At 43.9% G+C, this 18,957-nt stretch overlaps 1 protein-coding gene across 15 annotated transcripts in view; it reads left to right on the top strand.

Moving 5' to 3' along the window:
* The window catches only part of CCSER1 (coiled-coil serine rich protein 1), a 1,152,782-nt gene that overhangs the window by 181,920 nt on the left and 951,905 nt on the right, over positions 1–18,957 (top strand). For all 15 annotated transcript variants that reach the window (XR_006290310.1, XM_043545151.1, XM_043545153.1 and 12 more), the window contains one exon: positions 1,988–2,175. Coding sequence is in view for 14 of the 15 variants with exons in the window: in XM_043545151.1 (XP_043401086.1) it covers positions 1,988–2,175 (188 nt within the window). In the remaining variant the exon portion in view is untranslated. The remainder of the gene's footprint in view (positions 1–1,987; positions 2,176–18,957) is intronic.

Consider the following 18,957-nt stretch of genomic DNA (forward strand, 5'->3'; position numbering starts at 1 on the left):
ATAATAAAAAATAACAATAATGATAAGTAAATAAAAAGATATTTTGGGGCCCATTCAAAAGCACCTGATGGTCCGGATTTGGCCCGTGGTCTGCCTTTTGGCTATCCCTGGTGTATAGGAATTTCTGCACATGTTCCAGCACTTTGGAACCTCAGGCACTGTATGATGATAGTTATCAGATGAATGGCATTGTCAGCCTAAAATAGGCAACAGACTAGTTTTTGTCAGAGGGCACATCTTCAGTTTGGTAATCTAGTCGGTTTACATAGATGATTTAAAAACTTCTAGGTACTACTCCTGCCCTGCATCTCATTGAGCTTGTCTTCACTGCAGTGTTAGCTCAAGTTAACTCCTCTCGAGTTAGCTTCGCTCGAGGAGAGAGGTCACACTGCCAAACAATACTTGAGTTGCACAGATAGTTTGTATGAGTAGCACGGAGTAACTGAGTCCTCAGTGGAGTACTCGCACCAGTGCCAGCAGCACTTGAGGTTCCACCCACATACTCCATGACAAATGAGTTTAAAGCACGGCTTAAACCAAGCCGGAGATTTTTGAGTGTGCAAAGGAGTTACGTTAGGGGCAGCACTCAAGTTATACCATGAGCTAACGCTGCAATGAAGACTTTGTCTTTTTGTTGTTGTGATTTTACCATCACACTTTCCTACTGAAAAACAAAGTTATTTCTCTTCCTTTGTTGGTGTGAAGTGAAAAACTCATTTAAAATAAGAAATTGGCTGACTATTCAAGGGAAAAAGTGAAACTAACTATATGCAGAATGCTGTCAAATATACACATTAAATGGGACAAATAGAGAAACATATTTCAAATACAGTAATTTTACATTGTGTGTATTACGTGAGGAGGTAAAAACAGTAATGAGTGATTTTTTTTTTTAGTGTTCACTGTGTCCCTCTAGAACAGTACTTATAAAATCTAAGATCAATACAAAACATGTATGTGGATTAAACAAAATTCAAAGGAAATGTGTTTTGCTTGGCATTCATCATTTACTTGTAATGCTTTGTTGTAGATGGAGTATCAGACTAGACTACAAATTGATTGCATGATCCAATATGGCAAGTGTATATACTTAGACATTAACAAAGATATATTAAAAAAAAATCTTGGACTAACATCAGCCCATTCTGCAATAAGAAAAGGAGGGAGAGTTTTATAGAACCACAAGGTTTTCTGTGCTATTGTGCTTCTCCCATCTTTAAAATCCCTCCCCTGCTTCCACATGCCTGAAAATCTAATCCTTCTCCTCCTACCCAACATATTCATTTATCTGGGGCTGGGAGCTGGGATTCAGTTTCCCAGTGGCAGAACAGATGAAGGTGGGTGCCAGGTTATCTTGCTTTGGTTTGGACAGGTGTGGAGCAGAAGTGGGAAAGTAGGGTGGAGGCCCAGCCCAGAATGTCTGGGCCTCATGCAGTGCTATTAAATGAAGCTCCAGTCCTGAAATGAGTGCCTTCCCACCATGCAGGCAAGTGTGTAGGGCGTGACATTACAAGTCATGTTTGCCTGGAACCCTTAGAAGCCTGCTGGGGGCTGTGGACAGTTGACACCTGAGCCTGCCCTGGAGAACAGTGGAAGCCACTTAGGTTCTCTGCACCAGTGGATTAACTGGAAATAGTTCCTGCAGAGGGGAGGCGGGGGCGTGCAGCAGTTGAGCAGAGCAGTGCCCTAACATGCTAAGAGTTAAACAGAGAAGGGGTGAAGGGACTTCTGCACCTTGGGAAATTGTGGACTGTTGCACTGGCTGGACATACAGAACTAGACCCTTGGGTAAAGCCTAGTAGGCTGGTGGCCTCGTCTTGGCCTGACAATTTTGCATACTTACAGGTACAGACAAACAGCACAGCTCTGTAGTAAATAGTTGAATAGCTGCCACTCAGCATAAGCGTTTGAAGCAATGTGACTTTTTTCCAAAGAAAATATTTTTTTGAATAGCTGCATGTAAATACTGATTTCTTCTCTATTATAGTTAATCTTGCCAGTAGCTTCAGCCCTTACCGAGAAGGCAGAGTCATAGAGAAGCGCCTGAGATCCTCTTCAGAAAGCAATGCTGGGAGCAGCAGGACGATCTTAAAACCAAAGGACGGAAACACAGAAGATCTTCATAGCTTGCGGAAGCAGAGAGCAGGCTCATCATCTTCAAAAATGAACAGCCTGGTGAGTGCATTCTTACAGATAGACATTTTTGCAATGGCTTTCATTTCTGTACTGATCCTTTTGGCTTCTAATGACTATTCTAAGTACGACAGAACACAACAACTGTATAGGAATATAAAGCCTTATCCAGTGCAGGGATATACAGTACAATATAACACTGAAAACTATAAGATACTTTTCAGAACATAACCTCTGGTTGTAGTCAACACCAAGTATTTCAGAAGTCTGTGTAACTTTCTGTTGTGGGTTGTTGTTGTTTTTTTTTTTTTTGCAGTCATTATGTAATTTTCGTATGGCTGGGAATTTCAGGTGGGAACTTCTGGAAAACTTATGATTACCAAATGCTTAGTATTAAAAAAGGAAATAAGTTCAAATACTGCAAGTGGGTAAATGTAGTGCAGTATTTGTAACTGTAAGTTTATTGGGCCTGATTCTTCAGCAGTTTCCTGCTGGTGTGACTCTTATCTCAAGGAGTCACACTGACATACACCTAATGTAACTCAATGGAGAATCAGGCCATAGTCATATGGAAAGTAAATCACATATAACAAGGGAAGGCTAATTTCAAAGGGCTAAATGCTCCCCTTCCATACACAAACCAGTGGCGGGGAAAAAAATTCTCCAAACTCACGACAGATAATCTGTTTTTTGAGAGCCTCTCCTCCCCCACTTTAGGATTGGGGAAGTAGAGAGCACACTTGTTTTCAACAGCCATTATAGAAGATTACTTTTTGAAGTCTGCTTTGAGGTGAAGGGACAGTATAAGGAGTCTGTTGACTTTTAAAGTTGTCTGCCTTCTTGTAGGCAGTGTGGGTAAAGAACTTAAGGTGAGTGTAATGTACTCTCGTGCTTCCTCAAGACAATAAGGGGAAGTGTAGAAGATGCTGCTGCATGCTGAACAAGCTGCAAGCAATGGACAAGTTCTGGTTGGTAGAGGAAATAACTAAATAAGTCTTGTGGTCAGACAGGTTGCTGTTGTGAGATATCAGAGTAGCAGCCGTGTTAGCCTGTGTTCGCAAAAAGAAAAGGAGTACTAGTGGCACCTTAGAGACTAACCAATTTATTTGAGCATAAGTTTTCGTGAGCTACAGCTCACTTCATCGGTGTAGCTCACGAAAGCTTATGCTCAAATAAATTGGTTAGTCTCTAAGGTGCCACAAGTACTCCTTTTTGTTGTGAGATTGTGAAGGGTTAAATAAGGATTTAGCCTATACAAATATCTGACACAAAACTTGCCATGAAGAGTATGTGAGAAAGCAACTCCAAGATTCTCCATCCTACTCATAATTTCTGCACATGTCCCTCAGTAAGCCTGGACATAAAAGAGGAAAAGCATACTCACAATGACCACTACACTGCAGGTAGAGTTAGGGCCCCGGTGGGGATTTCTGCAAAGATTACCAGACTATCAGGATTTTTTTTTGCAGGGCTGTGGATTGACACCAACATGTAAAAGGGCTCTAGTTGCACGTTCCTTCCACATAGTTTACAAACCATAATCTCAAAAATGCAACAAATAGAGCAAACCATCGAGGGCAACTTCTGTGATTCCCCACAGCTTTCTGGCTTCTGCTTAACCCAACCCCCTTGATTCTCTTCCTTCTGAGCTGCACTAAATTAACCTCCAGCTGGGAGTGTCTCCCAGAGCTGACCCTGAGCCCTGTTTGATAATTAACTTCTGGAACAACAGAGGATTGTCTGTCTCAGCAGGACTTCTCCTAAGGACATTGCTGAGACAGAAGGTAATGCCGATCTTTCGGAATTCCACCTGGGGGCACCCAAAGTCCGGTACAGTGTCACAGACTGTCTCATCTGGCTAGCAAACTGAATTTGCCATTTGAAAATGAGGGAACAATTGTGTGCTATGTCAGCACTGAAGGTAACCTTATTTGCTGCTGAGCTCTGCACAGTTTAAGGTTTTCTGTTTTGTGTGTGTGTGTGGCTGGGGTCCTCCTGAGTGCTGACAGAGAAAGAGAAAGAACAGTTGGGTTATCTGACTCTCACATGAGTGCTTGCCTCTACACACGCTTTGTATAGCCTATGCAACATTTATTAGCTAAACTTGACCTATAAGAACATCAAGAACTTTTCTGTGGGTATGTGTGTGTCTTTTTTTCTCCTCTGTAGCAGTCACCAACTGTTTTGAGTCATTATTACTTCATTTATTTTATAGCATCTGAAAGAGCACTAGGCAAATAAACAACAACAACAACGCCAAACATTTTCTGCATGTCTCCCTATTACCCTTTCTAGGATGCTGTCAGTTTGTACAAATGATGCGATATAGAAATGCAAGACCTATATCTACAGGAAAAGGCAACTAATGCCCACCAGTGAAATACTTCACCTAGAGAAATATAGTAGAGTTCTGAATGTCTCGATAACTGAAGTGATTTCTGTGTAATTTAAAGAGAATAGCTACAGCATGTCTGTCACTTATCCTGGGTAGTTTGCATTCAAAAAGCAATAAATAAATCTGATTTTTCAAAGAGGATATCCTTGAATTGAAAATGTTTTTATACATCACCGTAAGTGTGCCTAGTGCTTTACAGACAAATTATAGAGCTTACTAACAATGGAGCCAGTCCTTCAAACACTTAAGGACGTGCTTAACTTTCCTCTCATTGAAGTGGAAGTATGCATGTGAGTAAAATTAAGCATGTGCATAATGATTTGCAGGATGAGGACCAAGTCATTAAACAGATCTTCTTTTCAGTTATGTAGTTGGCTAGGTTGCTGATGTCTGAACGTGAGGTTTCACTTGAGTCTTTTTCTTAGCCATGTCACTATGTGCGTGGCAACATCTTAGTGTCATCTCCCTAAACAATAAGTGGGGTTTTGTCGTTGTTGCATTTTTTTTTATTTGAATAGGAAATTCAAATCTTTTTGTATTTAGCAAGAAGATCTCCAAATTCATTGGTTTCAGAGTAGCAGCTGTGTTAGTCTGTATTCGCAAAAAGAAAAGGAGTACTTGTGGCACCTTAGAGACTAACCAATTTATTTGAGCATAAGCTTACGTGAGCTACAGCTCACTTCATCGGATGAGTGAAAGCTCACGAAAGCTTATGCTCAAATAAATTGGTTAGTCTCTAAGGTGCCACAAGTACTCCTTTTCTTTTACCAAATTCATTAGTAATCATTCTCTGTTCATTTACTACAATCATATATCCAGTGCGTTCAGATCAGTTGTACAGTGGTTTTATGCACCGTGAAGGCAGAATACCACAAAATGAAAATCCCCCTTCACATAATGCTTAGCAGCACAAACATTAGTATAATATCCTCCCCTCCCCTCTCTAAAAATAAAGAATAGTCTGATGCAGCTAAAAAGCCTGAATATAAAAAATGAAAAAAGACTTGAAGAAGAAAAGAAAGGGTGGGGGAAGCCAAGAAATGTGCATGTTCACAATAATACACAGCTGAGCATTAGAAGTCCAAGAAAGAGCTCTTCAGAATACCTGTCACAAGTGGTTAACCCTCAGTTCCAAGAATGTCAGCAGAGAATTAATCTTAATAATTAATATTTTCCAAGTAAAGAAGAGGGGCAAAAAGTTCCAGAAATGGATGATATTAAACAGAGTAGTGTTAAAATAATTAAAAATCCTCTCCCCTTCTATTGAGGAATCCCAAAGTATTTTATAAATATTTATGAACAGTTATAGGCCTCTCCTCGCTTCTGCAAAGTCATTTCATATTGTGACACTTTGGATTTGTTTCAGCAAACATTAATAAGCAGTGAGAAAATTCCAATAAGGAGAAATGGATTTGAAAAGAAATATCACTAATTTTAACTCCCTGTGAGAGTGCTTCCCTGATGATGGCACCATTGCTTTTCCATTCTCCTCTGTGGAGTCAAATGACAGCTACAGATATCAATTTCTTGGCATCATACAGAACATTGTAGGCATGTGCGCCTTAACCCCCCCTCCCCCTGCCTTACTCCTTCTCCCCAGGGTAGAATGAATTAAAATGTGGGATAGTAAAAGAAAATAGATTTTTTTTTTCTCTGTAAAGGAAAAGACAATAAGACAATTTCAAAACAGTTCATTTTATGCAAATGTTTAAATTATTCTGTGATTGAAATAATGAACTGTACTACATCAGAAGTTTTAACTTGACCTCTCAGGCTATTATAAAACTTGTATGTCTAATCTGAGTTTTGAATAAGCATTATTTTTGCAATATTGATTCATGTAGTGACTGACTTATGCCACAAGATGTCAATATCACACCATTTTAATATCCCCACACATATATATAATACTGAATTAGAAACCATGAATTTACTAATACGTAAAAAGAAATCCTTTGAAGTGAGCTGTAGCTCACGAAAGCTTATGCTCAAATAAATTGGTTAGTCTCTAAGGTGCCACAAGTACTCCTTTTCTTTTTGCGGATGCAGACTAACACGGCTGCTACTCTGAAACCTTACTAATACATAGTTGATAGTACATAAGATTTTAAATTGCAGGGCAAGATATTTACTTTTGGAAGCTTTTAATGTTGATGAGCCAGTGCAACGTGACAGAACCCTTTCAGTGAGCACACTTGGTACTGGTGCAGTTTAAAGTAAGGAGCTACGTATTGCCACAGAACCTCTGCTCATGAAAGAAGATGAATACCACATCTAGCCTACCATTTTCAGCAACGTGCTAGATTAAACAAGGCTGACAGCAGCAAGCTGAAATAAGGGATACATGATTTAGGTTGACTTGTAGAGTGGAGAGAGCGCTGGAGTAGAATATATGTGAATATAAATCCGAAGTAGAAATTGCAGAACTACTAACTGTGGTATGTAACCTACCGCTTAAATCAGCCTCTGTACCAAATGACTGGAGGACAGCTAATGCAACACTGTTTTTTTTTTTTTAAAAAGGCTTCAGAAGTGATCCTGGCAATTATAGTCTGGTAAGTCTAACTTCGGTACCAGGCAAATTGGTTGATACTATAGTTAAGAGCAGTTTTTCCAGATACGTAGATGAACATGGTATGTTGGCAAAGAGTCAACACAGCTTTTGTAAAGGGAAATCATGCACCCCAGGGTCCCAATCAGGATCAAGTTCTATTATTCTAGTCACTGTACATATGTGCATGAAGAGATGGTCCTGCCCCTTGAAGTTTGTAGCCTAAAAACCCATGATTTAATTGAATTCCACATCATCTTGGGAGGGATCAAATCAAAAGCTTTTTCTGTGAAACTAAAATTTGGGAAGGGTGACTTTTGTAAAAAAAAAAATGAGTAATCAAGTTAGAAAAAAAATTAGCCATCAGATAATTAGTTAAAATAATTAGTCTTATCATGGAATTTATTAAAATATAGCCCGAAGATATGCCCTCACCCCAAATCCCTCCCATTATTGAAAAGCAGAGTACAAAATCAGCCCATCTAAAGCCAACAGAAAGGAACATAAACTATGGCAGATGGAAATTAGGATGGTTAAGAGAGATTTTGAAAAGCAAATAGCCAAAACCAAAAATGAATTAAAAAAAAATCCTTAGCTTATCAGAAGACTGAAGTCTGTGATAAAACGACTGGAGCTGCTGGAATTAAAGGTAACCATTAAGGTGAATAAGAATGCTACAGAGAAGCAGAATCACTTCTTTGCATCAGACTTCACTACAGAAGGTAATGGTAAAGATAGCTATCCCCGATTTGCTCTTTGTTGGTAATAAAGATGAGGTATCCTCAGAAATTCAGTTGTTAGGAGCAATGGTGTTGAAACACTGATTTAAATAGTCACTAAAACCAGATAGCATTGGTCAGCAAAGTGAACTGTTTGAAGTGGAAGGCATGTTATCTTATGCCTATATTTAAAAAATAATAAGCACAAAGGGCAATTTTGGATATTAAATGAAAGCATGACACCAGTACATCATGAGCTACACTGATTGCCTCTTGGCTTCTGGGAGGGGCTTAAGGTGTTGCTTTAGAACTATAGAGCCCTAAATGACTTTGGACCATCCTGCCTTACAGACTGCCTCTCTTTCCATGCTGTGCTGCCACATTTACAATTACTGTCTTATGGCATTAAATGGCCCCTTTTTTCAAGATCCCGAGCAGAGATGCCAATGGCTGAATGGATACATGGAAGATTATGGTGGTCAGGGCTGTCCATCCAGCACTAGAAAATAGGTAACTTTTTCAGGTACTTCTAGAATAATATTGTAGGCTTGGCATGACATGAGTAATTAGAATATGGGTGAGGCCTCACATCTTGGGAGACAGCATTAGAGAGGTAAATGGATCAGCATGTTGGAAACAGAATGTCTGTACGAGCTAAGATAAAGGGGAACACCAAGGGAAATGATAAAAGTGGGTAAGTTGGGAAGGTCAAGAATTGTAATTGGTACATGGACAATGTGTGGACAGAGCATGCAGTACAAGGATTTGTTCCTACCAAGTAACCAAGCCAGTCCCAAAACGTGTGAAACAATGTATAGTAAATGAAATGTAATGTGTATATAAAGGAAGAGATTTCCTGTATAACTTTAGATGTGAGGTATCCCCTGTACCCACCTCCTATGCTTAAGCCTGTTTGACTCAAGTATAGTTTGTTTGTATGCCTATATAGATATCTCAGTAACCAGTTCAGAGTCAAGCTGAGTTCTTGTGGATCAGGTCTTGGAGGCTACTGAGTGGTTAAGGCAGGGGTGGGCAAACTTTTTGGCCTGAGGGCCACATCAGGGAATAGAAATTGTATGGCGGGCCATGAATGCTTACAAAATTGGGGTTGGGGTGTGGGAGGGGGTGCAAGCTCTGGGGTGGGGCTGGGGATGAGGAGTTTGGGATGTAGGAGGGTGCTCTGGACTGGGACCGAGGTGTTCGGAGGGCGGAAGGGGGATCAGGACTGGGGCAATGGGAAGGGGTGTGGGAAGGGGTGCAGGTTCTGGTTGGGGGTGCGGGCTCTGGGGTGGGGCTGGGGTTGAGAGGTTTGGGGTGCAGGAGTGTGCTCTGGGCTGGGATTGAGGGGTTTGGAGAGCGGGAGGGGGATCAGGGCTGGGGCAGGGGGTTGAGGCTTGGGAAGAGCATCAGGGGTGCAGGCTCTGAGTGGCGCTTCCTCAAGTGGCTCCCGGAAGCAGTGGCATGTCCCTTCTCCAGCTCCTATGTGGAGGCATGGCCAGGCGTCTCTGCACGCTGCCCCATCCCCAGGCACCGCCCCTGCAGCTCCTATTGGAGCGCGTAGGAGCCAGAGCGGGGCCATGCCATGGCTTCTGGGAGCTGCGTGGTGCGGCACCGACCCTGCACCCCGGCTGGAGCACTGGTGCGGGGCTGAGCTGAGTGATGCGGCCCCTGACCCAGTGCCCTGGCCAAAGTGCCAGAGCAGAGCCAAGCCACGTGGTGCAGCCCCCGACCCAGTGCCCTGGTCGGAGCTGAGCTAAGCCAAGTAGTGCAGCCCCTGACCCAGCGCCCCAGCCGGAGTGGGGGTGGTGCGGCCCCCAACCCAGTGCCCTGGTTGGAGCAGGGCCGCGTGGTGCGGTGAAGCAGGCTGCGTGGTGCGGCCCCAGACCCAGGGCCCCGCCAGAGATCCGGAGCAGGGCGGAGCTGTGTGGTGCGGCCCCCGACCCAGCGCCCTGGCCGGAGCAGGGCCGAGCCACATGGTGCAGCTCACGAGCCAGCTTAAAACGGCTCGCAGGCTGGATCTGGCCTGTGGGCCATAGTTTGCCCGCCCCTGGTTTAAGGCCTCAGAGGCTAACCCAAAAATTTAAAAAACATAGTATTATCCTTGTCAGAGGAAACATGAAAAAAATACCCATATTCCCTTAACAGCCTCTGAATATCCTTGTGTAGAGACATCCATATTTATCTGAATGATTACAGTCTATCTTTAACACTGGTATGTTACCTCTGCGCTATCTAAATGTTCATACGCTGTACATAAAGTTGTAGCTTGGGCTCTGAAGCCACAAATTCAGAGCACTTTCTAAACAGCTATTTTTAGAGTGCTAGTGTGAGTCCTGCTAGCCTGAGTCTGTTGACCTGGGCTGAGAGCCTTGCTTCTGCAGGCTCTGTAGACTTACCCAATAAAGCCGCAGTTCACCTTTCATATGGAGTGAGCTTCACAGTGTTCATTTATGGCTAGTCTAGCACTGACATAATTTCTCCATTTGCACTGAGTTTGGCATCTTGTCCTTTTGTGGGAGGAAACTGTGGATGCCATTTAAAACAAGAACTGTCAGGACTGCTTTGGAAATAACTCAGTGCTTGTAGGTAAGCAGCACTTTAGACCTCATTTACTTAATTCAGCACAGGGAACACTGTCTTTCAGATACTGTTAGCATAAAAATAGTGCAAACAGTGGACTGGGATTTAAGCATTTAATGTGCCTCTGATTTTTAGGTCAAGTTAACTAGAAGCTTTTCAACTAAATACCCTGTAGGAAACAAATGTCTGTAGTGTAGTATAAATTTCTTAACATATTAAGAAGTTGTCAAAAGTCAGATTGCAGCTGTTATATGCTTTGAACTCATTTCCGAGATCAAGTAGCTAAGAGAAATTAATTTACATATGATTTAATGCTTATGCCCTGATGTTCTTCAAACATCCAAAAAGACACATGAATAATAATTTGTGAAAATGAAAAACTATTGTTTGTACTCTGGATGTAATTTTTCAAGTTTAACACAATTATGTTAAGAAATGTGGATGGTGAATCAACTTCAGTCACATTTCTAAATTGCATTTTCAAATGGGAAATGATATTTTGTTCTGAAATCCAAATATAAGGACAACTATTTCGTACCGTTCATTAGATTCCGGCCGCAAGGGAACTTTTTGGATTATAAATTCAAATGCTCAAAAGAGAAATAAAATACCGGTTTTAATATTTGTATGGAACCCTTAAGCTTATGTATTCAGAGAAAAATGGAGTATAAACAGTGCTTTTCATATGGAATCTATCCAACAATAAACAATCTATGTGACTGCTGGCCTGAATATGTCCCACAAACCTTCCTGGTTATTCAGCTGAGAGGACTGCAACTTATTTCAAAACTATTACACTTTTGGAAGTGGCCAAGGAGCGAAGGATGCCCCTCCCCATCTGGAAAGACAGATTTCCTCTCAGATGGATTTCTGTACTGCTGTGGAGATGTAAAAAGATATGATAATGTTCCCCCTTACCTAATATGCCCATCTACCTGTGTCCAGTAGAAGATTTTTTTTTAACATAGGATATGTCTACATTGCAGTGGCTGGCTTGTGCTAGCTGACTCAGGCTTATGGGGCTCACGCTGCAGGGCTATAAAATTACCAGCCCGAGCCTGACCAGCTACACTTCAATGTTATAGCCCCACAAGCCCAAGTCAGCTGACGTGGGCCAGCCGTGGGTGTTTTATTGCAGTGTAGACATACCCATAGTCATCATTTGACAATCACCACAGGTGAAGGTGGAAGGTCCATTGGACTCCATGGTTAAGGGTCCATTCCCTTACAAGTTTATTCTTAAAATGCGAACCATTATCTGATTGGATTTCTTGAGGCATTGGGACAATTGCTGTTAAGCGGTTTAGTCCCATAATTGTGGACAACCCTGTTGCCAATCGGGTTGGATATGCAAAACCAATCCCTGAAACAATTTCTACCCCAGTCAAGATGTATTTCCACCTCTGCCTTGTAGTGGGCAGTGGTCCGACATAATCGACCTGCCAGGTTGCCCATAGTGTTTTTCCATCTCTTAGCCTGGCAAACCTTTGTCCTTCTGCTATATGTTTTCTAGTCTCCGCACAAATAGCGCAGGCTTGCACCAGGTCTCTAGCCTGTCTCTGGGTGATAGGCCACCCCCTGATATGTGCTTGCCGCACTAACTCATCACTTCCTGTGTGTCCTAAATTATCATGTAACCATGAATATAAGCGTTCCCATTCTACTTGTGTGGTAAAGAGCTGGGCAGCTGCATCGGCTAAATTGTTTAACTGTGCAGCTGGGGTATTATTCCTCTGATGAGCTGAGACATGTCCTATAGACAGGGGTTGTTGCAGGGCATGCTGATATAACCACTTCCAGTATTCCAGTCCCCATACTGGTTTACCTCCTATTTCCCAGTGGTTATTTTTCCAGTTAGTGATCCACTGAGTGGCACCTGCCCATACCGCATAGGAGTCAGTATATACTGCGGTGGCTCCTGCTTCACAGGCCAGTTTAATTGCAGCCAATTCTGCAAGTTGTGCTGACCCATCAATTTCAGCAGTTAGGGGTGCTGCAGAGGTGTCTGCAGGCACTGCTGCAGCTTTTCCCTTCCATTTTCCTTTAACCAGCCTGGCACTGCCATCAGTGAACCATACTCCCTCAGGCTTAGAAGGATCAAATGGGGCAGCATCCTTAATGGGAGACTGCTGTGGAGGTAGGCGGTATTCATCAGGCATTCCTACTTTCCATAGGGATTCCTGAATCATAGTGGGGTTTTGTGCAGTGTCTGCACTACCTACCCTGTGGTGTATGTAAAGTGCCCATCTTTGGACAGTCATTTTTTTGTGCTACACCAGGTGGTAACTCTTTCCCTTCCAATATAGGTTTAATGATTGGAAGAGGAGTGTGAATTGTGATGTCCTTATCCTGAGTTAATTCCTCAGTTTCTCTCAAGGCTGTGTAAGCTGCCAGAAGCACCTTCTCATAAGGCGTGTAGTTAGCCTGTGACCCTTGCCATGACTTGGAACCAAACTGAATTGGTCGTTTGGGAGCAGTGTCACTTTCTTGCCAGAGAGCATAAGACATTCCAGTGGCTCTCACAGTTAGGTACAAATGGAATGGGGCTTCAGGATGTATGGGACCCAGAGCCTGATAGGTGTGTATCTCCCCTATCAGTTGCCTGAGGGCTTCCTCATGGGCAGGAGCCCATTCCCAGGCAGCACTTTTCTTTAACAAATTGTACAATGGTCTGGCTATAATGGCAAAGCCAGGTACATGTTTTCTCCAAAACCCCAGGGTTCCCAAAATCTGTCTCAATTGATCTTTACTGTCAGGGGAGGGTGCCTGATTTAGCTCTTGCACAGTGTCATTAGGCACAGACCTCCTACCTCCCATCCATACAGTACCTAAGAATTTTATCTCTTGGGAGGGACCTTGGCATTTCTCAGCTGGTAACTCTAAATTAAGGGCTTCTAGTGCTTCTTTGATTTGATTCATAGCCTCCTGTACCTCTTCTGAGGTTTTCCCACCTATTAAGATGTCATCAATGTATTGCACAGTTTGTATATTGGGTGGCAGTATAAGGTCATCTAGGACCTTTGCCAGTGCCCCATGGCAAATAGTGGGTGAGTGTTTAAACCCTTGTGGCATTCGGGTAAAAGTGTATTGTACACCTTTCCAAGTAAAAGCAAATCTTTCCTGGTCAGCTGGTTGCAAAGGGACCATGAAGAACATGTCCTTTACATCTAATACTGCTAGCCAGGGTTTATCCCAGGTTTGTATGGTGTTTACAATATCTGTTATGCTAGGGACTGCTGCAGTTAATGGTCCAGTGTTACTGTTTAGCTTCCTATAGTCTATAGTGAGTCTCCATTTGCCATTTGGTTTCTTGATGGGCCACACAGGAGAATTAAAGTGAGAGTGGGTACGAATTAAAATTCCTCGCTGTTCCAAATCTTTGATCAGGTCAGTAACAGGACTTATGGCCTCAGCTGGGACATTATACTGCTTTATGTTTGTTACTGTTGAGGGCGGGAGAGCAGGCGCGCTGCTAAGTAAGTTTACAGAATAGTGGGGAGGGCTTTCCTCTTCTAGGTGGGTGGCATGAGGAACAGAACTGACTCCAAAAGCCCATCTTTCCCCATTAATCCTTCCCTTCTTTCCTCTTAAAACGTCCATGCCCAGTATGTTGGCATTGCCCAAAATCACCTCATATTTTCGGGGCTGATGGTGGGGTTGCAATGGGATATCCAGTTTTATCTTAACTAATGGGTAAGTTATGGTACTGCCATTTACTCCTGTAACAAGTACCTGCTTTCGGCCAGTAGGTGGTGAGCCCTGAAAACTTTCTCGCTTAATCATGGACATTTGAGCCCCTGTGTCCATTAAGAAAGGAACAATGTGTTTGTCATTTACAGTTACATGTATCCGGGGGTCTTTTGCTGTTGTTTTCTCCTCTTTGGATTTAAGCTGGTTTATTAGGAGAGGAGACTGACCCCCGCAAGCTAGTTTCCCTGTTCTGGTAACTCTTGCAGTTGCTGCAGCAATGGAGTATACAGGGTGTTTGCAGCTGGGGAAGGAGGAGAGAGCTGCAGAGGTGCACTGGGAGTAGCATTAGTTGTCTCCCAGTCAGCTCTTTTAAAGGTGGTGTATAATTTTAGCCGCTCTGTGGGCAGTCCATTTATCACATCTCTGGGATACCCTAAAGCCAGACATTGTCTCCACAACTTGGCTCTAAGCTCCTTTTCCTCCTGGGTTGGCTCTCGCTTGTTTTTATGTCCTTTAGATGGTGCCCCCTTGTTTCCCTGAAGGGAACGCATCTTAGCTTTGCCTGTCAGTGCTCTGATGTCTCCGAATTCTCTAAAGTATGACACCAGAAGGTTTAGCAGTGCCCGAAAGGTACTGTTATGTGCTGCAGCTTCTGATCTAAGGGACAGTGCCATAGCCCTGTGGTTACTCGGAGCTCCCTTAAGCAGGGGTCTGAGATCATCTACATTCACCTGACCCTCCCATGGACTTTCATAGGCTAACTCTTGAGGGTTTTGGCCAAGCATGCTAATGACAGCCACAGTTAATAGAACTGCTTTTACCTCATCTATGTTGGTCCAGTGCATTACTGTGGGTTCATCTCGGTCTGCTGGGTAAATTCCTCTTGCCCATTGACAAGCCAGAGACCAAAGTGTTTTAGGGGTGTTCCCCTCTGAGTGTTCCAGGAATATTCCTGCACCTAAGTTAAGGCGCTCAGTTTCTTGGGCTGTCAGGCGTATATATCCACCCCCAGTGTCCCAGAGGCGGACCAGCCACTCTATTATACCTTCCTCAGGCTTTTTAGCAAAATCTCCCTGGATTGTTTTTAACTCCATGGGAGTATATTGGCGGGTGGTAATTTTGGTAAAGTGTGTTGGAGCTTTACTCCCTTTTCCCTTTTTACCTCCCCTTTTTGTTTTTGAAGAGGTGGATGGATCATTATCATCCCCTTCTTCATCCAGCTCTGCCCCACTCAAATTTCCCTCATGTTCTTCTGATTTGTGATGTGTGATAGCTGGTCTTAATTTTACAGAGGGACCTTCCTCCTCAGAGGAGGGGGACTCATCTGCTGAATCCCAAATGTCTCCATCCCATTCCTCAGGGTCTAGCCAGAGAGCAGTTTCAACTTTAGCCCGGTTGATTCTGCATGTTTTAGTCTCCAGCTTTTCCCTTCGTTCTATCCCTTCTTTCTCAATTAAGGGAAGTAATCTTTTCTGAAGATGTTCCATATCCCTATTCAGTGTTCTTACTCTGGTATCTAAATTCTGGCATTCCTTGCGCAGTGTGTCCCTTTCCTGTTGTAGCCTATTAAATTCTATTGCCAGACTATGATAATCTTTACAGGCAGCTTGCCAAATGTTAGTAAGCAGCCATATACAAGCACCTTTTCCTTTCCCTTTCTTCATCTTGCAGGCAGTTCTCCAGTTACAGAAATGCTGCCAGATCTCTGCTGGTTTTCCCCAATATTTCTCCAGCAGTTCTTTGCTCCACAGAGGATTTCCCCATCCCTCTTGGGTCAAACTTTTCTCTAGCTCAGGGAATTCTGTGGTGTTTATCATGACTGGTTTCATTGTGTTACTGTAGTGCAGCCTATATCACAATCCTGTTCGTGACGCCAAATCTGTTAGCCGATGGCCAGGGATGTTTGGTGAGGTGCCAGCTATGCCCGTTTATACCATCCGTGACTTTAACCGCTAGGACGCACTGTCCCTTCGCGGCGGGCAGCCCGGGCTAGGCTGACGGATGCCCCAAGGTCCTAACCACCCGTGACTTTAACTGCTAGAGCTCAGAGCTCCTTCGCAGCGGGCAGTCAACACTGACTGACAGGTGCCCCAATGGCAGCACTAAGAGCCTCTCCACACCCGTGACTTTAACTGCTAGAGCTCAGAGCTCCTTCGCAGCGGGCAGCCAGGATTGACTGACAGGTGCCCCAAGAGTTTGCCCCGTGGAGGCGGCACAACTCAACGCTAGGCTCTTAGTACTCTCACCTAATGGCCAGGCTTTATAGCCAAAACGGCTGAGGTTCTTTAATTGTGTTGGCTGCTTTACAGTAAACCAGAGAAACAAGTCAGGCTTATGCACAATGGTTACCAAAATTTATTAAACTAGATTCTAATCATGTGGTTACAAAATTGCTAGTGCCTACTTATTTAAATGTAGAGATGTTACACACACAAACAAGTTACAAAACTGAAGCCACAATCCCAAAGAAAGAAAACAAAGTATAGAGCTCTATTTCAAAATATGTGTACACTAAAGATAGGAGATCAGGTGTGGGTGCTTCTTACCCTCCTTGCATCTCTCGATTCCAGCGGTGCCAAGCCAGGATCGGTCACTCAATTCCGCGGAAAGACGAATAAGGGACAAGGCTTAGGGACCCTCTTAGCTGCAGGAGCCTTGGGAGGCTGTCACTTATCTGACCAGCAGATAGATAGTGAAAAGCACTCAAAAATCATGGTGCTGTAGGTCCCCTACTTATACCTCTGTACTCCTTTATTCTCTTTCTCCTTTCTATGCTAAATTGGGGCTGGTCTGTTGGGGTGACGCCAGCTCTCGCAAGAGTAGTTCACACTTGCAAGGGAGAAACAATAAGTTTCGACTACTGGACACTTCTTTTATCAGGGTAAATATTTTCCCACCTAGGATGTTGGTGTGTGTGCATCATGCTGTTTTAGTAAGGGCTAAGAGCCATGTCTGTCACAGGGCCTCTGCCTGCTGTGAGCCTAATCGTTGTATATGTTCCCAGAGGCACATTGTCACAGCACACCTGTGCTTCTCACAGCTTCAAAGGCTGTGCTGGAGTGCCCTGGTGTTTTGGCTCCCGTGTGTTTCCAGCAATGCTGGTCTGACGGGGGGCTGGCTGTCTGGCTACAGGGAGGGGTTATTAATCTGCACTCACTCGAGTTGGTCTGGTCTGAAAACACCTGCACACACTGGATGGAATCCATCACAGGACACTAACTCCACAGTTACCGTGATCTCTGCCGCCCTTTTTCTAAGTGTACTAAATTTGATGCGAATTAAGTTAGCGTGGTCTGTTGTGTGTGTGAACATAGTGATATTATGGCTCACTCCTTTGGCATCCTCCAACTGGTGTCCAGCATTTCTTTGTGGGTGTCCATGACTCATCTGGTTGTTTACCTGTGTGCCCTCTACTGCTCTGGGGTCAAGCTGACTGGATGGCCCTTCCCCTGTTTAAAAGGTGGCATGGAGCTAGGATTGGCCCGTTTGCTTCTGGATTCCAGTATGTCGGAATTACAGCAATATTATTCCAGCAGTCTTTACAACATGCTTGGAACAGCCACATGCAGCTGTGCTGGGACCCTAGATTGCCTTGCCATCTGTGGAGAAGCGTCAATGCAACAAGCTATGGGAGCCAGCCATCTGAATAAAGATGTGTTTGCAAACACTGCTCACCAGTGCCCACGAGGAGTCACAACTGGGGCACCGACCAATGCTGGATTAAAGAACAAACAGCTCAGGAGAACTAGCATTAAACCAGGGATGCCAGAAAATAGTCTGGCTGTGGAAATAGAACCTGTACCTTCTTTGTGAGGAGCTGACAGGATTGCATGCTGTTACACCACTACTGAAACCAAGGAGGTTGTGGAACCTGCTACAACCCCCGACAGTGTCCCTTCTCCTCCAAAAGCCAAGATCTCTTTGTGACTCATGACTCTGAGGGCCACCATGTAGGAAGCAAAGCCAATTCCCAAACAGAAACCTCGCCCAGGACTTGAGGAGGCAGATCCTATTGAGGGAACCTTGGCATGTAAGTATCTATCATCACAATTTATTATACTGTACCGCTTCTGTTCCTTGTGCCCCACAGCTGCAGCCACTTTGGGTGGATGGAGCTAGGAGATTTTCAGCTCCAACCCCTGCCTCCCTCCTTCTCTTAGCCTGCACTGTCCCCGTTTGCTCAGCCTCCATCCCCCCATGCCCGTTTTCAAAATGGCAGCTGAACTGGTCAGGAAAATGGCTTCTGTCTCATACTAACGCCCCAACTATCAACTGTTTACAAGGCCATAGCATGGAGGGCACATACCCATTTACCTATCTTCCTTCTCCTTGCCTGCATCTGATCTTTCCAGTGAATGCCTTACCTCCCCCCCACCCCCAAAAAACCAAACCTTTCCTCAACTCAAACGGCAGCTGGCAGCATGGTGTAGCCTCAACTTCTACACCCCCCCCCCCATTTCCTTCTCTCTCACAGCCTATTCAAATAATGAAAACTTTCAGTTGTGCAAACTTCAGCGGTTTTAGTGAGACAGTGGAGTGGTTACAGGCAAAGAAGTTTGGTTAGTGTTCTCAGTTTACATGAGGTAGACATCGGCATTGCGTGCCCATAAAGGTAGTAAGACTACTGCTCCCTGCTGAGATATGAGGATACGGACCCTGGACTTCAGGAAAGCAGACTTCGACTCCCTCAGGGAACAGATGGCCAGGATCCCCTGGGGGACTAACATGAAGGGGAAGGGAGTCCAGGAGAGCTGGCTGTATTTCAAGGAATCCCTGTTGAGGTTACAGGGACAAACCATCCCGATGAGTCGAAAGAATAGTAAATATGGCAGGCGACCAGCTTGGCTTAATGGTGAAATCCTAGCGGATCTTAAACATAAAAAAGAAGC

Source organism: Chelonia mydas, chromosome 4, assembly GCF_015237465.2.
Source record: "Chelonia mydas isolate rCheMyd1 chromosome 4, rCheMyd1.pri.v2, whole genome shotgun sequence".
Lineage (NCBI taxonomy): Eukaryota > Metazoa > Chordata > Testudines > Cheloniidae > Chelonia > Chelonia mydas.